The 27300-nt window shown below is 34.7% G+C and overlaps 1 protein-coding gene across 1 annotated transcript in view; it reads right to left on the bottom strand.

Annotated features, from left to right (window-relative positions):
• The window catches only part of HDAC9 (histone deacetylase 9), a 906012-nt gene that overhangs the window by 56413 nt on the left and 822299 nt on the right, over positions 1–27300 (bottom strand). The window contains exon 23 of the mRNA XM_044386989.3: positions 24379–24512. Coding sequence (XP_044242924.1) covers positions 24379–24512 — 134 coding nt within the window. The remainder of the gene's footprint in view (positions 1–24378; positions 24513–27300) is intronic.

The following is a 27300-nucleotide window of genomic DNA, read 5'->3' as shown; positions in this document are numbered from 1 at the left end:
GAGCAAAATGTTCCTATAATATTCCCTTCTTATAATGTTCTTTTAAGTTTGAGGTATCATATTACACTGGTCTCAAAAAAATCAGTTGGGAAGTGTTCTTCCCATCCTCTCCCTCCCTTTACTCTAAAACAGTATAAATTATAGAATTCACTCATGAAGCATATGGGTCTATATGAATCTAGTATTTTTTCTTGGTAAATCTGGCACTCAAGACTCAATTTTGTTAATAATTATAGTGCCACTCAAGTTTTCTGTCTTTTTGATTCAGTTTTTAGAAGGTTTTATTTTTATAAGAAATTTTCCATTTCAAATAAAATTTAAACTTTTTTTACAGAATAATTTTTCTTTAATACATTAAAATCTGTAGTAAAACCCCCTTTTTCATTTTGAGTACTGGTAATGTGTAACTTTGTTAATCAGTCTTGCTAGAGTTCTATCAATTTTGTTAATTATTTCAAAGTACTAAACTTTGACTTTAAAAAAATCATATATTATACATTTGTTTTGTATTTCATTATTTCTTCTCTTTATATTTCTTTTGCTTCATGTTTAATTTATTGCTTCGATTTTTCGACTTCTTCATTTGTATGCTTCTATCTTTAATTTTAAACTTTCTATTCTAATATACACATTTAAAAGCTTTATAATTTTGGGGGAGTTAAGATGGCGGAGGAGTAGGGAACCCCTTTTTCAGCCGGTCCCCTGAGTCGAGTTGGATAGGTACCAGACCAGCCTGAATATCCATGGAATCAGCCTGAGATGCAGGAAGATACATCTGGATCTCTACAAATGAACATCTCCAGCGCTGAGTATTGAGGTATGAAGCGGGGAGCCGTGAAACCGCGCGCAGATATCGGAAGATAAATGGAAGGCGGAGGGAGCCGCCGTTTGGGCCCCGGGAAGAAGTAGCCACCTGCACAGGGGAGCAGGCGGACTCGTGGAGCGGCACCTGCGAGAGAGCAGACTGAGACCGTGAGCCGGGAACGCGCGCCACCAGACTGAAACGGAGCTCCGGTGTGCTCACTGGAACCAGACTGAGACTGGGAGTTCTGGAGCGCGTGGGGGCGGCTGGTGGCTGGTGGTGTTAGAAACACAAAGGACAGAGATGTACTGGCCCTGGAAGTGAGGGCTGGGATGCCAGGTGTGGGGCGCACATCCCGGGACGCTGCAGGGTTGAGCAGCACCAACAGAAACAGAGTTAAAGTGGCCAGAACATCAGTGGAGAACGGTCCACGATCCCTCTGTTCTGAGACAGAGGCTAAGATTCGGCCACTGCTGCTCTGACTCTCAGAAGAGGCACAGCAAACCGCCAGGGAAAACCACCAGAGAACAAAAGCCTGGAAATACCGGCTCACAGTGTGCTCATCCCATCCCCCCTCACAGGGGACACGGGGACTCTACCCAAACAGGGTTGCCTGAGTATTGGCGCAGCAGGCCCCTCCCCCAGAAGGCAGGCTGAAAAATCAAGAAGCCCACATCCCTAAGATCCCTATGAAACAAGGGTGCACGGCCTGGGTCCTGGTCAATAATTTGGGCTCTGGACAACCCCGCAACCTCTCCTCATCAGAATGACGAGAAGGAGAAGTCCCCCCCAGCAAAGAAAAGACAATGAGTCTGTGGACTCTGCCACAGAACTAATGGTTATGGATATAACTGAATTATCAGAAATGGAATTCAGAGTAACAATGGTCAAGATGATGTGTAGACTTGAAAAAATATTAATGAAAATATTAACAAGAATATAGAATCTCTAAGGGTGGAAATGAGAGCGAATCTGGCAGAAATTAAAAATTCTGTGAGCCAAATGCAGTCAAAACTAGAGGCTCTGAAGGCCAGGGTGAATGAGGCAGAAGAATGTATCAGCAAATTGGAGGATGGGTTAGTAGAAGAGAAAGCTAAAATAGAATCTGGACTCAAAAAAATCCACGCTCAAGAATGTAGGTTACGGGAGATTACTGACTCAACGAAACGTTCCAATGTCAGAATCATTGGCATCCCCGAGGGGGTGGAGAAAAACAGAGGTCTAGAAGAGATATTTGAACAAATTGTAGCTGAAAACTTCCCTAATCTAGCAAGGGAAACAAACATTCATGTCCAAGAGGCAGAGAGGACCCCTCCCAAGCTCAACCACGACAAACCTACACCACATCACATCATAGTGCAATTCACAAATATTAGATCCAAGGATACAGTATTGAAAGCACCCAGGGAAAAGAAATTTCTCACGTACCAAGGCAAAGGTATCAGAAGTATGTCAGACCTGTCTACACAGACCTGGAATAAGAGAAAGGGTTGGGGGGGGCATTTTTAAAGCTCTTTCAGAGAAAAACATGCAGCCAAGCATCCTTTATCCAGCAAGGCTGTCATTCAGAATTGATGGAGAAATAAAGACATTTCAGAATCGCCAGTCATTGACCAATTTCGTAACCACGAAACTAGCCCTACAGGAGACATTAAGGGGGGTTCTATAAAGGTAAAAAGGCCCCAAGAGTGATACAGAAAGTCACAATCAATAGAAACAAAGACTTTACTGGCAACATGGCATCATTAAAATCATATCTCTCAATATTCAGTCTCAATGTAAATGGCCTAAATGCTCCCATAAACGCCACAGGGTTGCAGATTGGATAAAAAGACATGACCCAACCATTTGCTGTCTACAAGAGACTCATTTTGAACCTAAAGATACATTCAGACTGAAAGTAAAGGGATGGAATACCATCTTTCACGCCAATGGACCTCAAAAGAAAGCTGGGGTAGCAATTTTCATGTCAGACAGATTGGATTTTAAGCTAAAGACTATAGTTAGAGACACAGAAGGGCACTATATTATTCTTAAAGGATGTATCCAACAAGTGGATATGACAATTATAAATATATATGCCCCCAACGGGGGAGCAGCAAGATACATAAACCAACTCTTAACCAGAATAAAGAGACATATAGATAAAAATACGTTAATAGTAGGGGACCTCAACACACCACTATCAGAAATAGACAGAACACCCATGCAAAAAATCGACAAAGAAACAAGGGTTTTGAATGCCATACTCGACGAGTTGGACCTCATAGATATATATAGAACACTACACCCCAGAACCAAAGAATACTCATTCTATTCTAATGCCCATAGAACATTCTCAAGAATAGACCATGTTCTGGGTCACAAAACAGGTCTCAACTGATACCAAAAGACTGAAATTATTCCCTGCATATTCTCAGACCACAACACTTTAAATTGGAACTCCACCACAAGGAAATATTTGGAAGAAACTCAAACACTTGGAGACTAAAAACCTTCCTGTTCAGGAATGATTCGATAAACCAGGAAATCAAAAATCAAATTAAACAATTTATGGAGACCAATGAGAATGAAAACACAATGGTCCAAAACCTATGGGATACTGCAAAGGCAGTCCTAAGGGGGAAATACATAGCCATCCAAGCCTCACTCAAAAGAATAGAAAAATCTAAAATGCAGTTTTTATATTCTCACCTCAAGAAGCTGGAACAGCAACAGAGGGACAGGCCTAATCCACGCACGAGGAAGCAGTTGACCAAGATTAGAGCAGAAATCAATGAATTAGAAACCAGGAGTATAGTAGAGCAGATCAACAGATCTAGAAGCTGGTTCTTTGAGAGAATCAATAAAATTGACAGACCACTGGCAAGACTTATCCAAAAGAATAGAGAAAGGACCCAAATTAATAAAATTATGAATGAAAAAGGAGAGGTCACAATCAACACCAATGATACTGGAAGGATTATTAGAAGCTTTTATCAACAGCTTTATGCCAATAAATTAAGCAATCTGGAAGAGATGGAGGCCTTCCTGGAAACCTATAAACTACCAAGACTGAAACAGGAAGAAATTGATTTTTTAAACAGGCCAATTAATTATGAAGAGATTGAGTCAGTGATAAACAACCTTCCAAAAAACAAAACTCCAGGCCTGGATGGTTTTCCTGGGGAATTCTACCAAACATTCAAAGAAGAAATAATACCTATTCTCCTAAAGCTATTTCAAAAAATAGAAACAGAAGGAAAGCTACCAAACTCATTCTATGAGGCCAGTATTACCTTGATCCCCAAACCAGGCAAAGACCCCATCAAAAAGGAGAATTACAGACCGATTTCCCTAATGAATATGGACATCAAAATCCTCAACAAGATCCTGGCTAATAGAATCCAAAGGTACATTAAAAGGATTATCCATCATGACCAAGTGGGATTCATCCCTGGGATGCAAGGGTGGTTCAACATTCGCAAATCGATCAGTGTCTTAGATTTTATCCAGAAGGGAAAAGCCAAAAATCATATGATTCTCTCAATAGATGCAGAAAAAGCATTTGACAAAATACAGCATTTTTTCCTGATTAAAACGCTTCAGAGTGTAGGGATAGAGGGTACATTCCTCAATCTCATAAAAACCATCTATGAAAAGCCTACAGCAAATATCATTCTCAATGGGGAAAAGCTGGAAGCCTTTCCCTTAAGATCAGGAACACGACAAGGATGCCCACTTTCGCCATTATTATTCAACATAGTACTAGAAGTCCTTGCAACAGCAATCAGGCAACAAAAAGGGATAAAAGGTATTCAAATCGGCAAAGAAGAAGTCAAACTGTCTCTCTTCGCAGATGACATGATACTCTATATGGAAAACCCCAAAGAATCCACTCCCAAACTATAAGAAGTTATAGAGCAATTCAGTAATGTGGCAGGATACAAAATCAATGCTCAGAAATCAGTTGCATTTCTATACACGAATAATGAGACTGAAGAAAGAGAAATTAGGGAATCCATTCCATTTACAATAGCACCAAAAACCATACGTTACCTTGGAATTAACAGAGACGTAAAGGATCTATATTCCAGAAACTATAAATCACTCTTGAAAGACATTGAGGAAGACACAAAAAGATGGAAAAATATTCCATGCTCATGGATCGGAAGAATTAACATAGTTAAAATGTCCATGCTACCCAGAGCAATCTATACTTTCAATGCCATCCCGATCAAAATACCGAGGACATTTTTCAAAGAACTGGAAAAAATAGTCCTTAAATTTGTATGGAACCAGAAAAGGCCCCGAATCGCCAAGGAACTGTTGAAAAGGAAAAACAAAGCTGGGAGCATCACAATGCCAGATTTTGAGCTGTACTACAAAGCTGTGATCACAAAGATAGCATGGTACTGGCACAAAAACAGACACATCGACCAATGGAACAGAATAGAGAACCCAGAAATGGACCCTCGGCTCTTTGGGCAACTAATCTTTGATAAAGCAGGAAAAAACATCTGGTGGAAAAAAGACAGTCTCTTCAATAAATGGTGCTGGTAAAACTAGACAGCTACATACAAAAGAATGAAACTTGACCACTCTCTCACACCATACACAAAGATAAACTCCAGATGGATGAAAGACCTCGATGTGAGACTGGAACCCATCAAAATGTAGAGGAGAACATAGGCACCACCCTCTACGACATCGGCCAAAGCAACCTTTTTCATGACACATCTCCAAAGGCAAGAGAAACAAAAGATAAAATGAACTTGTGGGACTTCATCAAGATAAAAAGCTTCTGCACAGCCAAGGAAACAGTCAAAAAAACCAAGAGGCAGCCCACGGAATGGGAGAATATATTTGCAAATGACACTACAGATAAAGGACTGGTATCCAAGATCTACAAAGAACTTCTCAAACTCAATACACGAGAAACAAATAAACAAATCAAAAAATGGGCAGAAGATATGAACAGACACTTTTCCAATGATGACATACAAATGGCTAACAGAGACATGAAAAAATGTTCAAAATCATTAGCCATCAGGGAAATTCAAATCAAAACCACACTAAGATACCACCTTATGCCAGTTAGAATGGCAAAAATTGACAAGGCAGGAAACAACAATTGCTGGAGAGGATGTGGAGAAAGGGGATCCCTCCTACATTGTTGGTGGGAATGCAAGTTGGTACAGCCACTTTGGAAAACAGTGTGGAGGTCCCTTAAAAAGTTAAAAATTGAGCTACCCTATGACCCAGCCATTGCACTACTGGGTATTTACCCCACAGATACAGACGTAGTGAAGAGTAGGGCCATAATCACCCAATGTTCATAGCAGCATTGTCCACAATAGCTAAATCGTGGAAGGAACCGAGATGCCCTTCAACAGATGACTGGATTAAGAAACTGTGGTCCATATATACAATGGAATATTACTCAGCTATCAGAAAGAACGATTTCTCAACATTTGCTGCAACAATGACGGCACTGGAGGAGATAATGCTAAGTGAAATAAGTCAAGCAGAGAAAGACAATTATCATATGATTTCTCTCATCTATGGAACATAAGAACTAGGAAGATCGGTAGGGGAAGAAAGGGATAAAGAAAGGGGGGTAATCAGAAGGGGAAATGAAGCATGAGAGACTATGGACTCTGAGAAACAAACTAAGGGATTCAGAGGGGAGGGGGTGCGGGAATGGGATAGACCGGTGATGGGTATTAAGGAGGGCACGTATTGCATGGTGCACTGGGTGTTATATGCAACTAATGAATCATTGAACTTTACATCAGAAACCAGGAATGTACTGTATGGTGACTAACATAATATAATAAATAAAACATTAAAAAAATAAATAAAATAAAAGCTTTATAATTTCCCCAAATTCACCTTTATATACATGACACAAATTTTAATATTTCATATTTTCATAATCATTCAACTCAAAATATTTTCTAATTTTTATCCTGATTCCTTTGGTTCATAAGGTATTGTATTTTGAAATTTCCAAATAAATGAGATTTTCCAATTTTATTTTTCTTTCAAATTATATAACTACTTTTTTCAGTTTTGTTTTTATACTTCATTTTATATCATCGGTATCTTACTTTTATTTTATTTTATTTTATTTTATTTTATTTTATTTTATTTTACTGTAGCAAGAACACTTCACATGAGATCTAACCACTCAACAAATTTTTAAGTGTACAATACATTATTGTTGACTATAGGCATAATGTCATAGATCACTAGAGCATAATTATTCATCTTGCTCAACTGAGACTTCTTGCTCTTTGATCAGTAACTCCTCATTTCTCTCTCCCTGTAGCTCCTGACAACTACCATTCCATTTTCTAATTCTATGAATTTGATTATTCTAGTTACCTTATGTAAGCAGAATCATGTAGTATTTGTCTTTCTGCAACTGTATTATTTCACTTAGCATAATGTCTTCAAGGTTTCACATATTGCAAAATTTCTTTTCTTTTAAAGGATGAATAGTAGTCCATTGTATCTATATACCACATTTTCTTATTCATTCATCTGTCAGTGAACATTTAGCTTGTGTCCACATCTTGTCCTCGGTAAATAGTGCTGCAATGATCATGGAAATGGTATTACCTCTTCAAGATCCTGATCTTGATTCTTTTGGATAAATATCCAAATGTAGAATTGCTGTATCACATGGTAGTTCCATATTTAATTTTTTGAGGGCCCCGTATACTGTTTTCCAGAGCGTTTTGCATTCCCACCAACAGCATGCAAGGGTTCCCATTTCTCCACATCCCTGCCAACACTCATCTTCGGCATTTTTAGTAATAGTCATACTGACATACTGAGAGATGTGACGTGACATCTCCTTGTGGTTCCAACTTGCATTTATTGATGATTAGTGACATTAAGCATTTTCTCATATTTTTTGTGGCCATTATATGTCTTCTTTGGACAAATTTCTGTTCAAGTTCTTAGCCCATTTTAATATCAGGGTATTAGTATATTTTACTACTGAGCTGTTAAAGAGTTCTTACATATTGTAGAGATGAAAATCTTACCAGATATATGGTATGCAAATATTTTCTCCAATTCCATAGATTGCCTTGTCACTCTGTTGATTGTTTCTTTTGCTGTAAAGCTTCTTAATTTGATGTAGTCCTACCTGTTTATTCTAGGTTTTGTTGCCAGTGCTTTTGGTGTCATATCCATGAATCATGAAACTTTTCCTGGTTTCTTTCAGGAATTTTATAGTTTTGGGGCTTACATTTAAATCTTAATACATTTTTTAGTTTATTTTTGCGTATGATGTAAGATAAGGGTTCAGTTTCATTCTTTTTTAAGTGGATATCCAGTTTTCCCAGCACCATTTGTTCAAGAGACTATCCTTTCTCCATTATGTATCCTTGGGACCCTTGCTGAAGATCAGTTGACCACATATGTGCTTTCTATTCTGTTCCCTTGGTCAACAAGTCTGTCTTTATGCATTGCCATACTGTTTTAATTACTGAAGCTGTGTAATCTATTTGGAACTCAGGAAGTATGAAGACTCCAGCTTTGTTCTTCTTTCTAAAGATTGCTTTGTTTACTTGTGGTCTTTTGTGGTTTCGTATGAATTAAAAATTCTTGTTCTATTTCTGTAAAAAATGCCACTGGGATTTTGATAGGGATTGCACTGAATATATCCATCACTTTGTGAAGTATGGGCATTTTAACAATATCAGGTCTTCCAATCCATAAACATGGAATGTCTTTCCATTTGTTTGTGTTATGTAATATTGATTCTGGTTTAATTCATTGCAGTAAGAGGTTATACTCTGTATGAATTCAATTAGTTGAAATTTATTCAAATTTACTTTATGCCCCCAAATACAGTTTGTTCTTGAAAACATTATAAGGGTCCTTAAAAGGAATGATACTCTGCAGCTATTGAGTACGGCCTATTACATATTTCAGTGAGGGCTAGCTTATGAAAGTATTTAAAGCTACATACCTCCTTTTTAATTGTCTTCTTTCTCAATCAGTTTCTGAGAGAAGTGTGTTAAAATCTGTCATTATGATTGTGGTTTTGATTATTTTTCCATTTTTTTTCAATTTTTGCTTGATATGTTTTGAAGCTGTGTTATTAGATACATAACTTTTGAATAGCATCTCCATGAGTATACAGACAAAGACACTACTGCTGAGCCATAAGGAATAGATGATCTTTTTAGTAAGTGGTACAGAATCAACTGTATATCCCCATTAAACAAAAAACACTTCTACTTCATGCTATATACATATTCAATTCCTGATAGACTGTGCAGTTAAATGTTGAAGTCGAAAATAAAGCTTTAAGGAAAGATTGAGAATATTTGCTTGGCTTTAGGTAGAAAGAAAACTTTAAAACTACATAAAAAGAACTAATAAAGGAAATGATTGATTGGTACTATATTAAAAATTACTTTTCTTTATCAAAGGACATGATTAAAAGGATAATTAGACAAGATATTTTAACACATTTAACCAACAATGGAATCCATAAAGAACTGCTCAAATCAGTACGAAAAATGACAATCTGAAAGTGTATAAAAAACTTAATAGGTACTTCAAAAATGGAATATACAAATAATAAAAAAATAAATGAAGATCTGCTTTACTTCATTAGCACTATGTCAAGACAAAGCCATGATGATATACTATCACACACTCAAAAGAATGTCTAAAATTTTAAAAGACTGACAATACCAAGTGTTGGAAATATACAGAACCACAGAACAGTCATATGCTGCTGGTGGGAGTATGAATTGTGACAACCACTATGGAAAACAGTTTGTTACTATCTACAACAACTAAATACATGCAAATCCCACAACCCAGCAATACCACTGTGAGATGTATAGTCAACAGAAATGTGTGTACAAATGCATCAAGAAACATACATAAAAAGTCTATTATAACATTGTACATAATGGCCCCCAAACTGAAAAATTCCCTATATTCATTAAAAGTAGAATAAAAAATAAAAAAAATAAAAGTAGAATGAACTATGGTATTTTCCTATTCTTTTTATGAAGTGTAGTACTATATAATAGTACAAATGAATGAACTATAACTAGTTGCAATAACATGGATGAATCTCACAAACATAATATTAAGCAAAAGAAGTAATATATAAGAGATATATATTGTATGATTTCATGTAAAGTTAAAAAATTGGTAAATTAATTATGTTAGAAAACAGAAAATTGGTTACTTTCAGAAAAGAGAAAGGGAGTACTAACTGGGAAAGGAAATATGGGGCCTACTGAAGTGATGAGATTTTATTTCTTGACTTGGTTGATGGATATATATGTGCTTGATTTGTAGTATTTCACTGAGTTGCACATTCATATCTTATACAGTTTTCTGAATATTATACTTTACAGTTAAAGACATTTAAAAAAGAATATGTTTTCTGATATAAGGGAATAGGGAAACTAAGTCTGGTTTTTGAGTCCATATTTTTTCTACTATACTATCATGCATTTAAGGAAAAAAGTGAGATTATAAGTGTTTCAGCAAAAACAACAAGTTATATTCTTAGACACAGGCTACAGATTCACTTACAAAGGGACTGAAAGATGCACTATAACATGCAAAGAAACACAGAAAAAATTCAGAAAGAGTTCAGTTGTCACAGGATCAAAGATATTGCAGAACTTTGGAAGAATATGATGATCAAGACCAAGAGGATAAGGGAAGTAGTTTGCCAGATAGACCTGACCTTCCGTGCTGATGAACTATTATCAATTCCCCAGTGAGGATGGATTGGTGGTTAAAACTCAACTTTCATTTAACTAATTGTCTTAGAGATGTCTGCAATTAGTTGTATATGTTTAATCTGATTGCTTAAGTAAATCTGGTTATAATTTTATCCACATTGTGATTCATGAGTCATTCTCAAAATAATCCCTTTTATTCATTTGAAGTCATTAAAATCCTTGACCAAACAGATTGAAAAAAAAAAAAAAAGTAAATCAGGATGGATTCCATTGATAATCAGGTTACTACACTGACAGACTACTGAGATTATTCAGACTGAGTCTGCCTGCATCCTACCTACACATGGATAATGAAGGGTGATATCACATAGCACTAAAGAAACATCTCTGGCCAAGAGGAGTGATATAAATCAAACAAGTCTTATGAGAGTATCAGGAAAACCAAGAAACAAAGGGTACAGTCATGACCATGCAGCCCACATGAGATATTGAAGGAATGCTTGGATAAAATAAGGACAAGCAGGCTAGAATCTGAGATTATTACTGAGGTTATTGCTCTATTTATTGCTGGGGCTACCATGACACTGGGGAGCCTGGGTGGCTCAATCAGTTGAGCGTCTGCCTCTTGGTTTTGGCTCAGGTCATGATCTCATGGGTTGTGGGATGAACCCAGCATCAGTCTCTGTGCTTAGTGGGAGTCTGCTTGGGGATTCTCTCAACAACTCCCCCCAACCCCGCCCTGTTCTGTAAAATAAATAAATATTAAACAACAACAACAACAAAGCTATCATGACACAAAATATTGCCTAATTAACGGAAGAAGGAAGACTATGAAGAAGTGCCTCTATTCACTATCATATCCAAATAGTACCCCATAGTTTCTATGACACTGAACTACGGAAAATTTGGACTTAGTGGCATAATTAAACATAATTAAACCTGTAGGGAGAACTAGCTAAATAATTAAAAATGAACTTAAAGGTTAAAAGGAGGCATAGTGGTCTATTGGAAAGAGGATAATGAATGCAATTAGTTGGATAATTCACACTATTAATATTTTTAAGCCTTGAGGTAAGATTATGGATGTGCAATACAATAAGAAAACATTTCGGACCACAGCTGAGTTAGGGAAATACTATATATATATATAGAAAGGTGCACGTTAAAATGAAGTTTCAATAACATTGAAGGGAAGTTTGATTCCCACAGTGCTTTATGTGTAGTTTCCTAACACAATGCTCATAGTTTAGATATTGATTGTTATAAAGAAGGCTTACTTCATTCTATATGCCAAAAGCCTTGTTTCTTCGTCCTTGTTTTTCAAATAAGCTTAAATTTGAAAGTTATACTTGGTAAGTCATCCTGTTTGATCGTCTTTGATCCTCAGTTTTCTGCCCTCCGCACGCATTTTTTAATTTTCTCTTCTTTAATCTAATTTGCATGTTTTTAAACTGCTTTTCCTCACTTTTTTTTGTTTGTTTAGTAAAAAGATTTGTACTATACTCTTTTCCAAATGTCAATTTTTCTGCTAAGAAGACCTGTTTCACATCATGTAGCGGTGGTGTGCTGGTAAATGTTTAACAGAAATAGCTGTAATTTGTAGCATTTGCTGAATTCCATGCTGTAAATATTCCCACCAACGCCTATTTCAAGATATCAGTGTGATGTCACTGAATTCAGATTTGAGTAGAGATATACATGCACTTAGCTCTGACAAGATATTGAGGGCTAGCTCCAACATATCACTGACAGACTATTATTTTGTTTATTGATAATCAGGGGAAAACTCTGCCTAATGATTATTTAAGAAACTCTTTTTTTCTTGTATGAGAGTTTGCCTTTTTCAAAAATTACACACTGCTTTGTTGTTATTTCATCCCAAATAATAGGGCTTATTTGTTCAAGTCTTCCATATTTTCCACAGAAATTCCAATTCCTTATCATATTCCACACCACAGATGCAGCTTCATTATTTACTTTTATTCCACTCAAAGTAGCCTTTCCTCTGCCAAAAACAAAACAAACCCAAAACAGAGCCACCCACAATTCCAAGAAGTCTTAATCTCTTTATCTATGTATTTTTACTACAACAGATAAATCCTTCCCTTTGATTTTAGCTTGTCAAAATCTCATTTTTATTCAAGACCAAGGTTAAATGTTACCTCTATTAAAATATTCCTCCATCCTCATAGTTAAAAACAAAAGTTCCTATATTACATTCCCAAAGCATTTTGTTTATATTGCTTTTAATGTTACTTGTATTAGAACTTTTGAGAAAAAAATAGATGTCCAATAAAAAACTACTGAATGAATGGGCAGATAAATGAATGTCATAACATGTTTGTTTCACCACTGAAAAGAAATGCTTTCTTTCTTTTATTGGTAATTGGAACCCTATGAAGTATCTAGGTTCCCAGCCCACATTCCTTTTAACACCTTCTGGAAAGCCTAAAGACAAACAGCCTGTAAGATCTACATGATGGAGTTTTGAATTATCTAGATATCTTCTACTTTACTTGGCATTTTCTAAAACAGATAAACAAACAAACAAAATCCACATATCACTTTGGTCCTGCTTCTTATAAACCTTATAGAATATAAGAAATGCAACATCACAGGCCATATCTACAATGGAAAGTATATTCAAATAATATTTTCCAAAACATTTTTACTTTCTTTAAATTATTCATACATTCTCTTTCAGAGAATGGATAGGATTCAAAGTCTAAGAGAGAAACCATGGAAAACCTTATTCTAAATTATCATACACTGTCCCTGTATTAAATTCTCCCTTTCTCTACTCATGAATTCCAACTATTTAAGAGACTGCAATCTTTGCCAGATTCACACCAATTCCCCAGTGGAGTCACTCATACATAATCTGAAGGATGAAAAGATGGCAGAACTTCTTTATTTAAAATCTAAAGCAAACAAACCCCTGATGACCAACTTGGACAGTACCATCTCAAGGGTTCACCTCAGGGATGTTGTCAACACCTATTAGAGTTAATTCAAGAGACTTTTTCAGGATCCTTAGAGCAAAAAGTCACCTTGGGAAGATTATCAACATATACAACCACTAAGTGTAACCGTTCCTGCTGAAATCCAAGTCAGATAAAAGCAGCTGAGCCTACTCAACAGGAGACTGCAGCTATTACAAAGAAGAGGAGAAAGAGAAAAAGAAACAGAGAGAGGAAGGCAAGAAGGGAAAGAGTGAAAGAAAAAGAGAAAGGAAGGAAGAGAGGGAGGGAGGAAGAGGGGCACACCTGGGTGGCTTAGTCGGTTAAGTGTCTGCCTTTGGTGCAGGTTATAATCCCAGGGTCCTGGGATTGAGCCTGCACCAGACTCCCCTACTCCGAGGGCAGTCTGCCTCTCCCTCTCCCTCCACCTCTCTTCTTGCTCATGTTCTCTCTCTAATAAATAAATAAAATCTTAAAAAGAGAGAGAGAGAGAAAGAGAGAAAGAGGAAGGGAGGAAAGAAAGAGGGAGGAAGGGAGAAAGGGAGAAGGAGAGAAGGAAGGAAGGAGTAAAAGACAAACCTTAATAAGAGTGAATGAGATGTAAAAAAAGCTATAGTTGATATTTTAATAGCATTGTATGGTGACAGATGGTAGCTACACTTGCAGTGAGCATAGCATAACATGGCAAAAAGCTGAATCACTCCATTATACCCTTGAAACTAATGTTAAATATTGTTTGTCAACTCTACTCAAATAAAAAACGTTTTTAAAAAAGAAAAAACATGCCACAGACTCAAATATAAGGGCTGAAACTTCAGTATCAGAGGCTGTAGCATCATCCCAACAACTTCCATGTCAACAGCAATTTGTTTTTTTCTCTAATAAGCTTAAAACTGTCATTTATTCTGTTTTGACAGGTGGCCTTTTAATGGCCATGTTTCCAACTTACTACCCAAGGGGCTTCTTACTATACATCCTCTCCTTTCTTTTACCTGCCTGAAGTTCTTCAATGTTTTCGTTTTAGATTCCATAGGAATGCCAACGGTTTAAGCTTTTCTCACCTCTTGGAAACATTTCTTTCAGGGGAAGCAACCCAGGGTGCTGTTAATTGGCTTTGCATAACAGTAGGCAAATTTGGCCTTAAAGTAACTGTGCCATTGTTTGCTAGCCAGCACAAATGCAGACTACCAAAATCATTTTCCCTGAGAACAGATATTTCTATTACTGATTCTAAAAATGATATAACTATTTGCATAAGGATCTCTGATGCCATTTCAAGCAACCTGACTCTTCTGATTTAGATAGTCACTTCAATTTCTTACAACCCCCAAGCTGGTGTTTCTTTTTTTTTTTTTATAATAATATTTTTTTTATTATATTATGTTAGTCACCATACAGTACATCCCTGGTTTTTTATGTAAAGTTCCATGATTCATTAGTTGCGTATAACACCCAGTGCACCATGCAATATGTGCCCTCCTTACTACCCATCACCAGTCTATCCCATCCCCCAGCCCCTCCCCTCTGAAGCCCTCAGCTTGTTTCCCAGAGTCCATAGTCTCTCATGCTTCATTCCCCTTTCTGATCACCCCCCCCTTTCTTTATCCCTTTCTTCTCCTACCGATCTTCCTACTTATGTTCCATAAATGAGTGAAACCAAGCTGGTATTTCTAAGTGCTTCACTGAAGAAGTTCAAAAATATTCATCATACACTGACTGGACTGATAAATCTAAGTTCTGAACTTTGCTGAGAAAAAGAAAAAAATGGACTTCTGGTATGTCTTCAAAATCATTGCCTCAAGGAATTTTCTGTACCATGCTCAAATTAGTTTTAATCCAATAGTATATTATTTTGACTGACCTTGTGCATATTTCTTAAAAGAATAGCTAAAAGATGTTTTGCTAACTAGATCACTTTCATGATAAAAATATTTGAAAAGAAAAATACCTATTTTGGTTGCATCACTTAGATAACTTAATTTTTAAAAATCAAGTTTTTTGGTACCCATCTATATATTTATACTAAGATGCAGGCCAAGAGTTCCTGCTGATTTTATAATTCCTTTGGGTTATGTAATACATATTATTCTGCTGATAATAAGTCATATGAAGCAGCATTTTGCTGTATTGACATGGCCTGGCCAAGAACAACAAGGAAAAGAAATAGCATTCAAAAAACTGGCAAAATGTTTATGAATTCTAATCTCCTGCACATGAATAAATACATCTGACAAAGTGCAGAGTCCCTCAAAAGGCCCTTCTTGACCTTCCTAATTTGAGTTCAATTGCATGTTCAGTGTTGAGAAGCCAAAGTAGGTTCTGCCAATGTTTTTAGCTAAAGCTTTAGTACATTTTGCTATTTGTAGAAGTGAAATCCCAGATAATAAGTTATAATTGCCCTATTAATCACTTGAAAAGGGAGTCTGGAGGGAAACTGGGATTTGAAATTGCAATAATTGGTATTTGAAAGATTTTTTAAAAATTATCTTACCTAGACCTTACTACATAAAACTACTGTGAAAACTACATGTATGCACTTTTTAAAATGATGAAGTACATGCAATATGCCTTATTAAATATTATTTTTTTCTAAAAGAATGAAATTTAAAACTTCTATATAGTCATGCTGTTAGTCATGATGACCTCTGAACTGGAAAAAACATATAGAAAGCCAGACCTTGGATTATAAATTATATTGTCAATGAAAGTGAGAAGAACTCTTTGTTTCTTAAGTTGTTTCAAGCATTACATTTTCATTTCCTTTTTTCAAATGAATTATAATGCACAACACACATGTATTTTTCTTCCATTTTTCATTAAAAATTTTTTTTTTCTTTTCCTAAGCTTTGTTCCTCTGCATACTGATAGACGTGACACACCAAAATTTACCTTTCAAAGTTCAATATACCAAATACATCTGTTTCCCTTAAGGTATCTTGTGGGAAATTTATAATCTTATTTATTTTCCAAAGAAATCTCAATGGAAAAAAAATACAGAAAACCAGAGATTATTTAAACTTGTTTTCCTTTAGTTCATGATACACAAATTTTAGATTGTGCTTACACAATTAAAGATAGTCAATGAAAAAAGACAAGGTGGTATTTAGGGTATTATAATAACTAAAGCAAATTTACTATAAGATGTCCAGATATTAGAGTTGATTAAATTGTCAATATTGCCAAAAATAATCATTTCAATAATCATTTACTGGAATTTTTAGTGTCTGTACATCCACATGGGCATGTTTAAGATTGATCAATGACATTTTTATCCCTTCCTCTATATCAAGCTTGGTCTTTCTAAAATGCAGAGAAAAGGTATAGAGTAGATTTGAGAATAGGTCCCAAACTTTAAATTAGGGGATACTGTTCTAATGTCACTAATTGCTCTACGAAAACAGTCTATCTGATCTCTAGGAATAGCCCATATGAGAAAATGACCACAGACATCCCAATCAAAAGGTCATGCAGTGGAAGGAAGGTAGAAACCACAACCATTTAGCTTTTTAGTATATTCAGACAAATTAAGAAAACCATGTAACTCACACAACTGACTTGAATGTGTTCTGAAGTACAGTCATTTTTTAAAGAAAGAGACCACACACACAAAAAATTACTCCATTCTCCCTGGAAATCCTCCCTTGGAAGAATAAAGTAGGCCAAGTGTAAAGATTACCAGCACATAGAAATAGAATCTCATTTGAATGGATGTGCTCAAAGAGAGCCAGTGAAATCCATAATTTCCTTTCACATAGTTGGAAAAGTACTTGGCTTTTACAACTGGGTAACATTTTTTTCTGGGCAGGTCAATCATCCATGGAGCCACAATCCACAACCTACTGTGATTTTCTGCACATCTGGCATAAGCCTTTATAATGTAAATATTAAAACCAGTCTGCTTCTCTAAAATGTTTCCATATTTAAAATCAAATATGTAAGTTGAGACCGTAGGTGAATATGCAAAATATGTTTTCTGGTAGGCAAATAGAGCAGCTCAACATTAACTGACAAGATAGAAGTAGCATTTATTTTTTGCACTCCTTTATTGCCATACATGCAAAAAAAAAATGCCCAACGTTATTTTTTAAATCATTTGTTCATAGGAAACTCAGAAGGACTGCAATATTTAGAAAATCTTAGACACCCTGAAATTCGTGATCTGAAATAGCAATTCACTAATAATATTAATCATCAGATGGCTACACCCTTGAGTTACTGTGCTGTCTAAAATTATATAACAGAATAAAGACTTAAAGACTGCTCAAATTTTCTTTCTCATATTTTCCTCAAAATAAAAAATGTACATATTTACTTCAATAAATATGGCACAATAATCATGTTGAAGCACTACAGATCTGTAAGATAAAGATGACAATAAGACTTATGTGTTCAGCATGCAGAAGAAAAATATACTTTTTTCCCCTTCGTAAATACTACAGGCAAAAGCATAAGTCACTGTTAAAAAACAATATGCATGACAGATTTAAAAAATGATTTTGTATATGTTTGTTTTGTAAGCAGTCATATTGCAAGTTCATGAAAAAAAAGTAAAACATATAAAACAGTCTTAACACTTGTATACATTCACTATAAAAAATAGTCACTCTGGAAAACTATATGGAGGTTCCTCAAAAAAGTTAAAAAGGGCTACCCTATGACACAGCAATTACACTACTAGGTATTTATCCAAAGGATACAAAAACAGTGATTTGAAGGGGCACATGTACCCCAAAGTTTATAGCAGCATTGTCCACAATAGCCAAAATATGGAAAGACCCCAGATGTTTGTCAACAGATGAATGGATAAAGATAATCTAGTGTGTGCGTGTGTGTGTGTGTGTGTGTATGTGTGTACACACACACATTATATATACATCATATATATATATATATATATATATATATATATGAATATTACTCAGCCATCAAAAAGAATGAACTCTTGCCATTTGCAATGACATGGATAGAACTACAGTGTATTATGCTAAGTGAAGTAAATCAGTAAGAGAAAGACAAATACCATATGATTTCACTCATATGTAGAATTTAAGAAATAAAATAGGTGAACATAGGGGAAGGGAAGGAAAAATAAAATAAGGTAAAAACAGAGAGGGAAGCAAACCACAAGGGACTCTTAACTATAGGAAACAAACTGAGGGTTGTTGGAGGGGAGATGGGTGGGGGGATGGGGTGACTGGGTGATGGGCATTAAAGAGGGTACCTGATAAGGAGCACTAGGTGTTATATGCAACTGATGAGTCATTAAATTCTACCCCTGAAACTAATAATACACTAGATGTTAACTAAATTGAATCAAAAAGAAAAAAAAAAAACAGCTGTGAAGATGGTCACTGAGGTCAGGAAAGCAATGCAGAAACAAAGTGAAAGTTTCAACAAAGAGATTGAGAATATTAAAAGGTAACAAACAAAAAGTCACAGAACTAAAGAATACTATAACTGAACTGAAAAAGTCAACAGAAGAGTGTAAGAGCAGACTAGATCAAATGAAAGAAAAGGTCAGTGAATTCAAAGACAGGGCAGTGAAACTCATCCAGTCAAAATAGCAAAAAGAAAGAAAGAATGAAAAACAGGAAAGATAGCTTAAAGGACTTATGGGACACCATGAAGCATATCAAAGGAATTACAGGAGTTCCAGAAGGAGAAGAGAAAGGGCCAGAAAGCTTATTTGAAGAAATAGTGGTTAAAAACTATCCTTACCTGGGGAGAGAAACAGACATGCAAAGATAGAAATTCCAAAGAGTACCAAATTAGATGGATCTAAAGAGACCCACACCAAGGCACATTAAATTTTCAGAAGTTAAAGACAAAGAGAGAATCTTAAAAACAGCAAGAGAAAAGCAACTTGCCACAGATAGAGGAATCTCATTAAGATTATGAGTGGATTTCTCAGCAAAAACCTTAAAGACCAGAAAGGAGTGGCATGATATATTCAAAGTGCAATAAGAAAAAACTGCTGATCAAGAATACTCTACCCAAAAAAGCAGTCATTAAGAATCGAAGGATAGATACAATTTTGCAGACAAACAAAAGCTGAAGTAGTCATCATCATTAGATTGCCCTTACAAGAGTTGTTAAAGGGAGTTCCTCAAGCTGAAATGAAAGAATATTAAACTAGTAACATAAAAATGTATGAAAGTATAAAATTCACTGATAAAGGTAAACATGTTATTAAATTCAGAATACTCTAATATTATAATGATAGTGGGAAATCATAACTTTAGTGTAAAGGTTAAAAGACAAAAGTATTAAAAATAGCTATAACCACAATAATTTGTTAATGAATACACAATATAAAAAGGTATAAACTGTGATATCAAAAACATAAATTGTGGGAAGGGAGTGTAAAAATGTACTTTCTATACACATTAGAGTTACGATGTTATCAGTCTAAAATACACTATTATAACTGTAAGATTTTTGCAAGCCTCATGGTAAGCATGAAGCAAAAAACTACAGAAGTATGTAAAAGACGGAGAAATCAAAACATAACACTATGGGAAATCATCAATGTACAAAAAAAGACAGCAGGAGAAGAAGAAAGGAACCATAAAACTGCCAAAATACAACAAGATAGCAATAGTAAGCCTGTACATATCAATTCCTACTTCAAATTTAATGGACTAAAATCCAAACCAGAAAACACAGAGTGGTTAAATGAATACAAAAATAAGACTGAACTATATGCTGCCTACAAGAGAATAGCTTCAGATTTAAGTATACACAGACTGAAAATGAAAGGATGGAGAAGACGTTCCATGCCAGTGGAAACCAGAAGAAAGCAGGGGTAGGTATGCGTATATCAGAAAAAATACACTGTAAGTTAAAACCTGTAATAAGAGACAAAGAAGGTCACTGTATCATGACAAAGGGGTCAATTCATCAAGAGTATTTAACACTTGTAAATACACACCCAACATAGAAGCAGCTAAACTTATAAAGCAGATACTAACAGACTGAAGAAAGAAATATACATAAATACAATATTAGGGGACTTTAATACCCCACTTTCAATAATGGATAGGTCAGCCAGACAGAAAATCAATAAAGAAATATTGGACTTAAATTATGCTTTAGACGATATGGACCTAAAAGACTATACTGAACATTCTATACAGCAGCAGAAAATACATTCTTCTCAAGCACATACGGAACATTCTCCAGGAAAAATTATACATTAGGCCATAAACCAGTCTCAGCAAATTTTAAAAGAATGAAATCATTCCAAGTAACTTTTCTGACCACAATGGCATAAAACTAGAAATCAATGACAAAAGGAAAACTGGAATACTCACAAATACGTGGTAATTTAATAACATGATCCTGAACAACCAATAGGTCAAAGAAATGAAAAGAGAAATTAAAAAATCTTGAGACAAATGAAAATGGAAACACAACATACTAAAATTTATGGGATGCAGCAAACAAAAGAAAAACATCAATGAAACTAAGAGCTGGTTTTAGGAAGAGATATATAAAACAGATAAACCTTTAACTAGACTAAGAGAAAAAGAGAAAAGCCTCAATTAATAAAATCAGATTTGAAAGAGGAGACATGACACCTTATAACATAGAAATCCAAAGGATAAGAAACTACTATGAACAATTATACATCAATAAATTGTACAGTGTAGAAGAAATGTATAAATTCCTAGAAATATAAAACCTATCAAGATGGAATTCTGAAAAAACAGAAAACATGAACAGACTAATAACTAGTAAGGATACTGAATCAGTAATCACAAACCTCCCCAAAAAGAAAAGTCCAGAATCAGATGGCTTCACTGGAGAGTTCTACCAAATATTGAAGGGCTAATACCCATCCTTCTCAAGCTCATCCAAAAAACTGAATAGAAGGGAACATGTCTGAACTCATTTTAGGAGGCCAGTATTTCCCTGATACCAAAGCCAGTAAAGGACACTATAGGGAAAGAAATTGCAGGCCAATATCTCTGATGAACATAGATGCAAAAACTTTCAACAAAATATTAGCAGACTGAATTCAACATTACATTAAAAGGACCACACACCGTGATCAAGTGGGACTTACTCCAGGGATGCAAGAATGGTTCAACATACAAAAATCAACCAATGTGATACAATACATTAACAAAATGAAGGATAAAAATCATATGATCATCTCAATAGATGCAGACAAAGCATCTGACAATACTCAACATCTTTTATGATTAAAAAATCTCAACAAATTCAGTATAGAAGGAACATACTTTGACATAATAAATGCCATATATGACAAGCCTAGAGCTAACACCATATCTAAGATCAAGAACAAGATAAGGATGCCCACTTTTGCTTTCAACAATGTATTCTAAGTATGATCTGGAACAATTAAGCAAGGAAAAGAAATAAAAGGCATCCAAATTGGAAAGGAAGAAGGAAAACTGTCTCTAATTGCAGATGACATGATATATATGAAAAACTCTAAAGACTCCACCACAAAACTATTAGAATTAATAAACAAATTCAGTAAAGTTGCGGAAGGCAAAGTTGATATAAAAAATCAGTTTTTATATACCAATAGTGAACTATCTGAAGAAGAAATAAAACAATCCCATTTATGATGGTATCATAAACAATAAAATACTTAGAGACAAATGTATCCAAGGAAATGAAAGGTCTATACATCAAAAACTGTAAAGTAATTGATGAAAGAAACTGAAGAAGACACAAATAAATGGAAAGATATCCCATGTTCATGGATGAGGAGTTAATATTATTAAAATGTTCGTATTACCCAAAGCAATCTATAGAGTCAATCCAATCCTTATCAAAAGGCATTTTTTTACAGAAATAGAAAAGAAATTCTAAAACTCATATGAAACCACAAAGACCCCAAACACGTGAAGGGATCTTGAGAAAGAACAATAACGCTGGAGTCATTACACTTCTTGATTTCAAATATACTACAAGTAATCAATGCACTATGGTATTGACATTAAAACAGATACACAGATTAATGGAACAGAAAAAAGGGCCCAAAATAAACTCATGCACATATAGTAAATTAATTTTCGACAAAGGATCCAGGAATATACAATGGGGAAGGAATAGTCTCTTCAATAAATGGTGTTGGTAAAACTGAACAGCCATACACAAAAGAATACAACTGGACTCTTATCTTACATCATACAAATTGATTAAAAATTTAAATGTAAGATTTGAAACCATAAAACTCTTAGAAGAAAACATAGGAGGTAATCTTGACATTAGCTTTGGCAATGTTTTTTTGGATCTGACCTCAAAAGTAAAGGCAACAAAAGCAAGCAAGCAAACAAAAAGTGGGACTATATCAAGCTTAAAAACTTCTGCACAGCAAAGCTGAGTAAAATGAAAAGGTAAGCTATAGAATGGGAGAAAATATTTGCAAACTATATATCCAATAAGAGGTTAAGATCTAAAATATACAAAGAACTCATACAATTCAATAGCAAAAAACACAAAAAAACCCAAAAAACAAAAACAAAGGCAAAACCCCAAATAAACCAATTAAAAACGGGTAAAAGGCCCAATTAGATGTTTTTCAAAGAAGACATATAAATGGCCAACATGTACATGGAAAGGTGATCAATATCAGTAATCATGAGGAAAATGCAAATCAAAATCATAATGAGATATTACCTCATGAATTATCAAAAAGAAAAGAGATAAATGCTGGTGAGGACGTGGAGAACAGGGAACCTTTGAGCTATGCTGTTGGAAAGGTAAGATGTACAGCCACTATGGAAAACAGCAGGAAATTCCTCAAGAAACTAAAACTACACATTTTATGATATATGATCCAGCAATCTTATTCTGGGTATATATCCAAAGGAAATAAAATCACTATCTTGGAGAGATATCTGTACTTCAATGTTTACTGCAGAATTATTCACAATAGTCAAGGTACAGAAACAAACTAAATGTCCATCAACAGATAAGTGTATAAAGAAAATGTGGTGTATACATGTGTGTGTATATACACACAATAGAATATTATTCGATCTTTTGAAAAGAAGAAAATCTTGTCATTTTTGATAACAAACATGGAGGGCATTATACTAAGTGAAATATGCCAGACCGAGAAAAAATACTGCATGGTATCACTTATTTTGACCACTCCCCTCCCCAAAAAAGCAGTTGAACTTGTAGAGACAGAGTAGAATATTGGTTGTCAAGGGCTGGAGGGGTGGGGGTAATAAGGAGAGGTTGATAAAAGGTTTTAAACTTTTAGTTACAGGATGAATAACGTTTGAGGATCTAATGTATAACATGATGACTATAGTTGATAATACTATATTATATAATTAAAATTTGCTAAGAAAGTAGAATTTAAGTGTTCTCACAAAACAAGAAGTATGTGAGGTGATGAATGTGTCAATTTAATTTCATGGAAAGAATCATTTCACAATGTGTACATATATCAAGTCATCATATTGTACACTTTAAATGAATTACAATTTTATGTCAACTATAGTTCAATAAAGATGAAAAAACTTTTTAAAAGCTTTATTTTCTCCCTTGAGCTAACACAATCCTATGGAAAATCTCAAGAGAAATTTTCTTTGAGTTATTTGTTTTTCAGTGTTTCAATGCTTATTAGTTGGGTCAATCCATAAAGCACTTCTCTTCCCAACAGTTATCTTATTTATTGACCTCACAAATAACCTGATTGAGGAAAGTGCCAAGTGCATTAACTGGACAACAGTTATACCATATAACAGGAGTACATGTAAACTCCTCCTAAAAGCTCATCTTCTTTCTTAAAATTGTAAGAGCAACATTGTGCTTTTTGCTTACATGGGATTAAAAAAATTAAATATATGCATGCATACATTTCTAGTCCTTTAGCCCTACTCTTGTGTACTTTTAATTTTTTTACCTCGTTTCCTAGGAGGGCATTTACACAGGCTTCTGATGCATCACAGATGGCTGTGAGATCATGTCCTCCTTCTAGAGCCAACACCACGTGTCCATCAGCCAATGTCATCAACTGTTTCGTCAAATGACCAAAGCCTATCATAACACAAACAAAACATTTCAAAGTATTAAATCAAAAGATAATATTACTAGAATCTAATATTGATTGAGCTTTTATCCTGTGTGTGTCCTTTCTCAGCACCTTCCATGGGCTAATTCATTTAATACTTACAATAACTTAATAAATTAGGTGCCCGTATCATCTATATTTTACAAATGTGGGAACCAAAACCCAAGATCCCACAGCTAAGAAGTATCACAACCAATATTTATACCAAACAATATGGGTCCTCACCAGTCCACAGCAATGCCTTTCACAACACATTCTATAGGTACCTGGATGAAAAACTTGATAGCATTTGGCAAGTGTTAATAAGGTCAATAATCTCCTTTGCTTGATTTTTGTTTCCTGCCTCCATCATCTGTCTTACGCTATTATAAAAGGAAGTTTTTCTTTAACATATCACCTCAAATTACATATCTATCATGTTAGATTTTCATAGACATAATTTTGATTATGAAATAGTTGATAAATTTATAAAAATAAATAACATCTATATATGTTACGAAGTATAATGATATGAGAAACACCTGTTCACTCACTTTCTAATTTAAGGAAAATACGTTAGCAATACTTTTGAGCCCTTTGTGCACTTCTATTAACATCCCTCCTCCTCTCTGTGGGAAATTAGGATCTTGATTTTGTGTTAATTCCTTTGCTTTTTTTTTTTTTTTTGAACTTTATAAAAATGGTTTTATATTTTCACAACTTGCTCTTTTCATTCAATATCTTGTTAGCTAATCTCTGTTGATCAATGTAGCTATAGTTCTTTGCTGTCTAGTAGGCCATAATATGAGTATAAAAGAACTTATTTACCCAATCTCCTGATGACAGACATTTGCATTTTTTTGTTATTACAAACAATGCCTCGAGAACATTTTTATAGCACTCTTGTGGTTCACATGTGCAACAGTGGACTAAAATCACTGTGGCTTAAAATCTGCTAAATAATACTAGATTATTTCTGGAAGGCTATAATCAACCCTACTCTGAGAAGCAGTGCATATGAGAATTCCAGTTTAGTCACATCCTTGCCAATGTTTGGTATAATTTGCCAAGTAAGTCAGTGAATAATGGTATCTTATGGTGGTTTCATTCAGTTTTAGGAGGGACCTTTCTATTTCTACTTTGAATTAAAGTTTTTATTATAAATAGATGTTAAATTTGTTTATACCAAAATGAGATGTCTTTTTTCTCCTGTAATTTCATAGTTGTTGTGAGACACATTACATAGTATTTCTAATATTAAGCCATCATTAAATTTACAGAGTCAAATAAGCTTGGTTGTGATGTAATTATCTATTTTGTACACAGCTGGAATTGTTTTACTACTGCTTTGTTTAGGATTTTTTAACCCATGTTCATGAATGGGGTTAATCTATAATTTTCCAGTCCTGTATTAGCCATGTTGAATTTTGATGTAGTCAGGATCGCCTTTATCTGATTTTAGAAAGTTGGGTAGAAATCTCCTGGAAAACCATTTGAGTTTTGTGGTTTTTGAGGAAGATTTTTAACTACCGATAGAATTTCTTTAGCAACTATAGGACTACTCATACTTTCTATATCTGCATAAGTTATATTTTTCTAGAAATTTATTTAAGTGTTCAAATTTATTGAAATAAAGTAGTTGATTTATCATCTTATTTTGGAATTCCAATTAGATGTATGTGGTCATTGTCATTATACTCTCAATGTTTCTTAAGCTTTGTGTCATACTTTTTATGTCTCTTTTTGTCCTGAATTATATGTATTTTTATTTCAGATCTACCTTCCAGTCTTTCTCTCTCCACATGTGTCTAATCTACTGTTTAACATTTCTATTGGTATCTTCATTTCAGTGATTATACTGTTGAATTCCAGGTGCTCTATTTGGTTAGATTTCATAATTTCTCAGTTATTTTTATAGTTTCCTACTCTTTGCTCATGGTTTTATTTCTTCCTTTTATTTCTTTACCCATAACTATTTTATATTCTTTATCTGTTATCTGAAGTCTTTATGGCCTAGATTACTATTTGTTGTTTCTACTGATTCATTCTCATGATGTCTTAATTCTCCTCCGTTTTTAAATTTTTTTTTTTTTGAGCTCATATACATTGGAACTTCTTTGTGAGAAGTTTTTGAAGCCTGAACTGAATTTGATATCTATATTTGAAAACTGGGTTGAGTGTGATTTTGTTTGCCTCTATTGGATGGCTGGGATACTATCACCTAGGATAAACTTTAAATTCTTAGATTGCAGGGATTTTTTTTTTTTTAAATGCAGTTATTGTAAATGCAGATCCCAAAACCTGATTACAAATTCTCATGTAAAAAAAATGAGATTCCCCCCCTTTTATTTTCATTGCTTTTGCAGTTCCCTCTATTCATATATTCAAATATATTCTAAGATACATTTGTTGTTTTATTCATCAGTATTTCCTCTTCCAGTCACCCTTTTCCTTAGAGGTGTCCCTTTCTTATTCCTTTCTTTATGCTGGTCTCCAATCAAAACTTCTCCCTTCATAGGCCCAAGGCTTTGACTCCCTTTTACACTATGTAGTAGTCTATTAATAATGTTCAAGCTTTATCCAGCTGGAGACTTTGGGATAGCTCAGGATAGCCAACAGCTACAGGATTTGCTCACCTTCCTTCATCTTTTTGGAAGTCATTCATAAATTTCAAAAAGTAGTTTTGCTATTTTCATGTAGAAGTGTTTCAGGATATACAGACTCTCAGACTGCCAAATGTAAATGTCTCTCATTCAACATTTAAAAAAAAATTAA

This window comes from Ursus arctos, unplaced genomic scaffold (genome assembly GCF_023065955.2).
Source record: "Ursus arctos isolate Adak ecotype North America unplaced genomic scaffold, UrsArc2.0 scaffold_3, whole genome shotgun sequence".
Taxonomy (NCBI): Eukaryota; Metazoa; Chordata; class Mammalia; order Carnivora; family Ursidae; genus Ursus; species Ursus arctos.
Note: the sequence above shows the minus strand (reverse complement) of the source record. Positions and strands in the feature narration are given on the sequence as shown.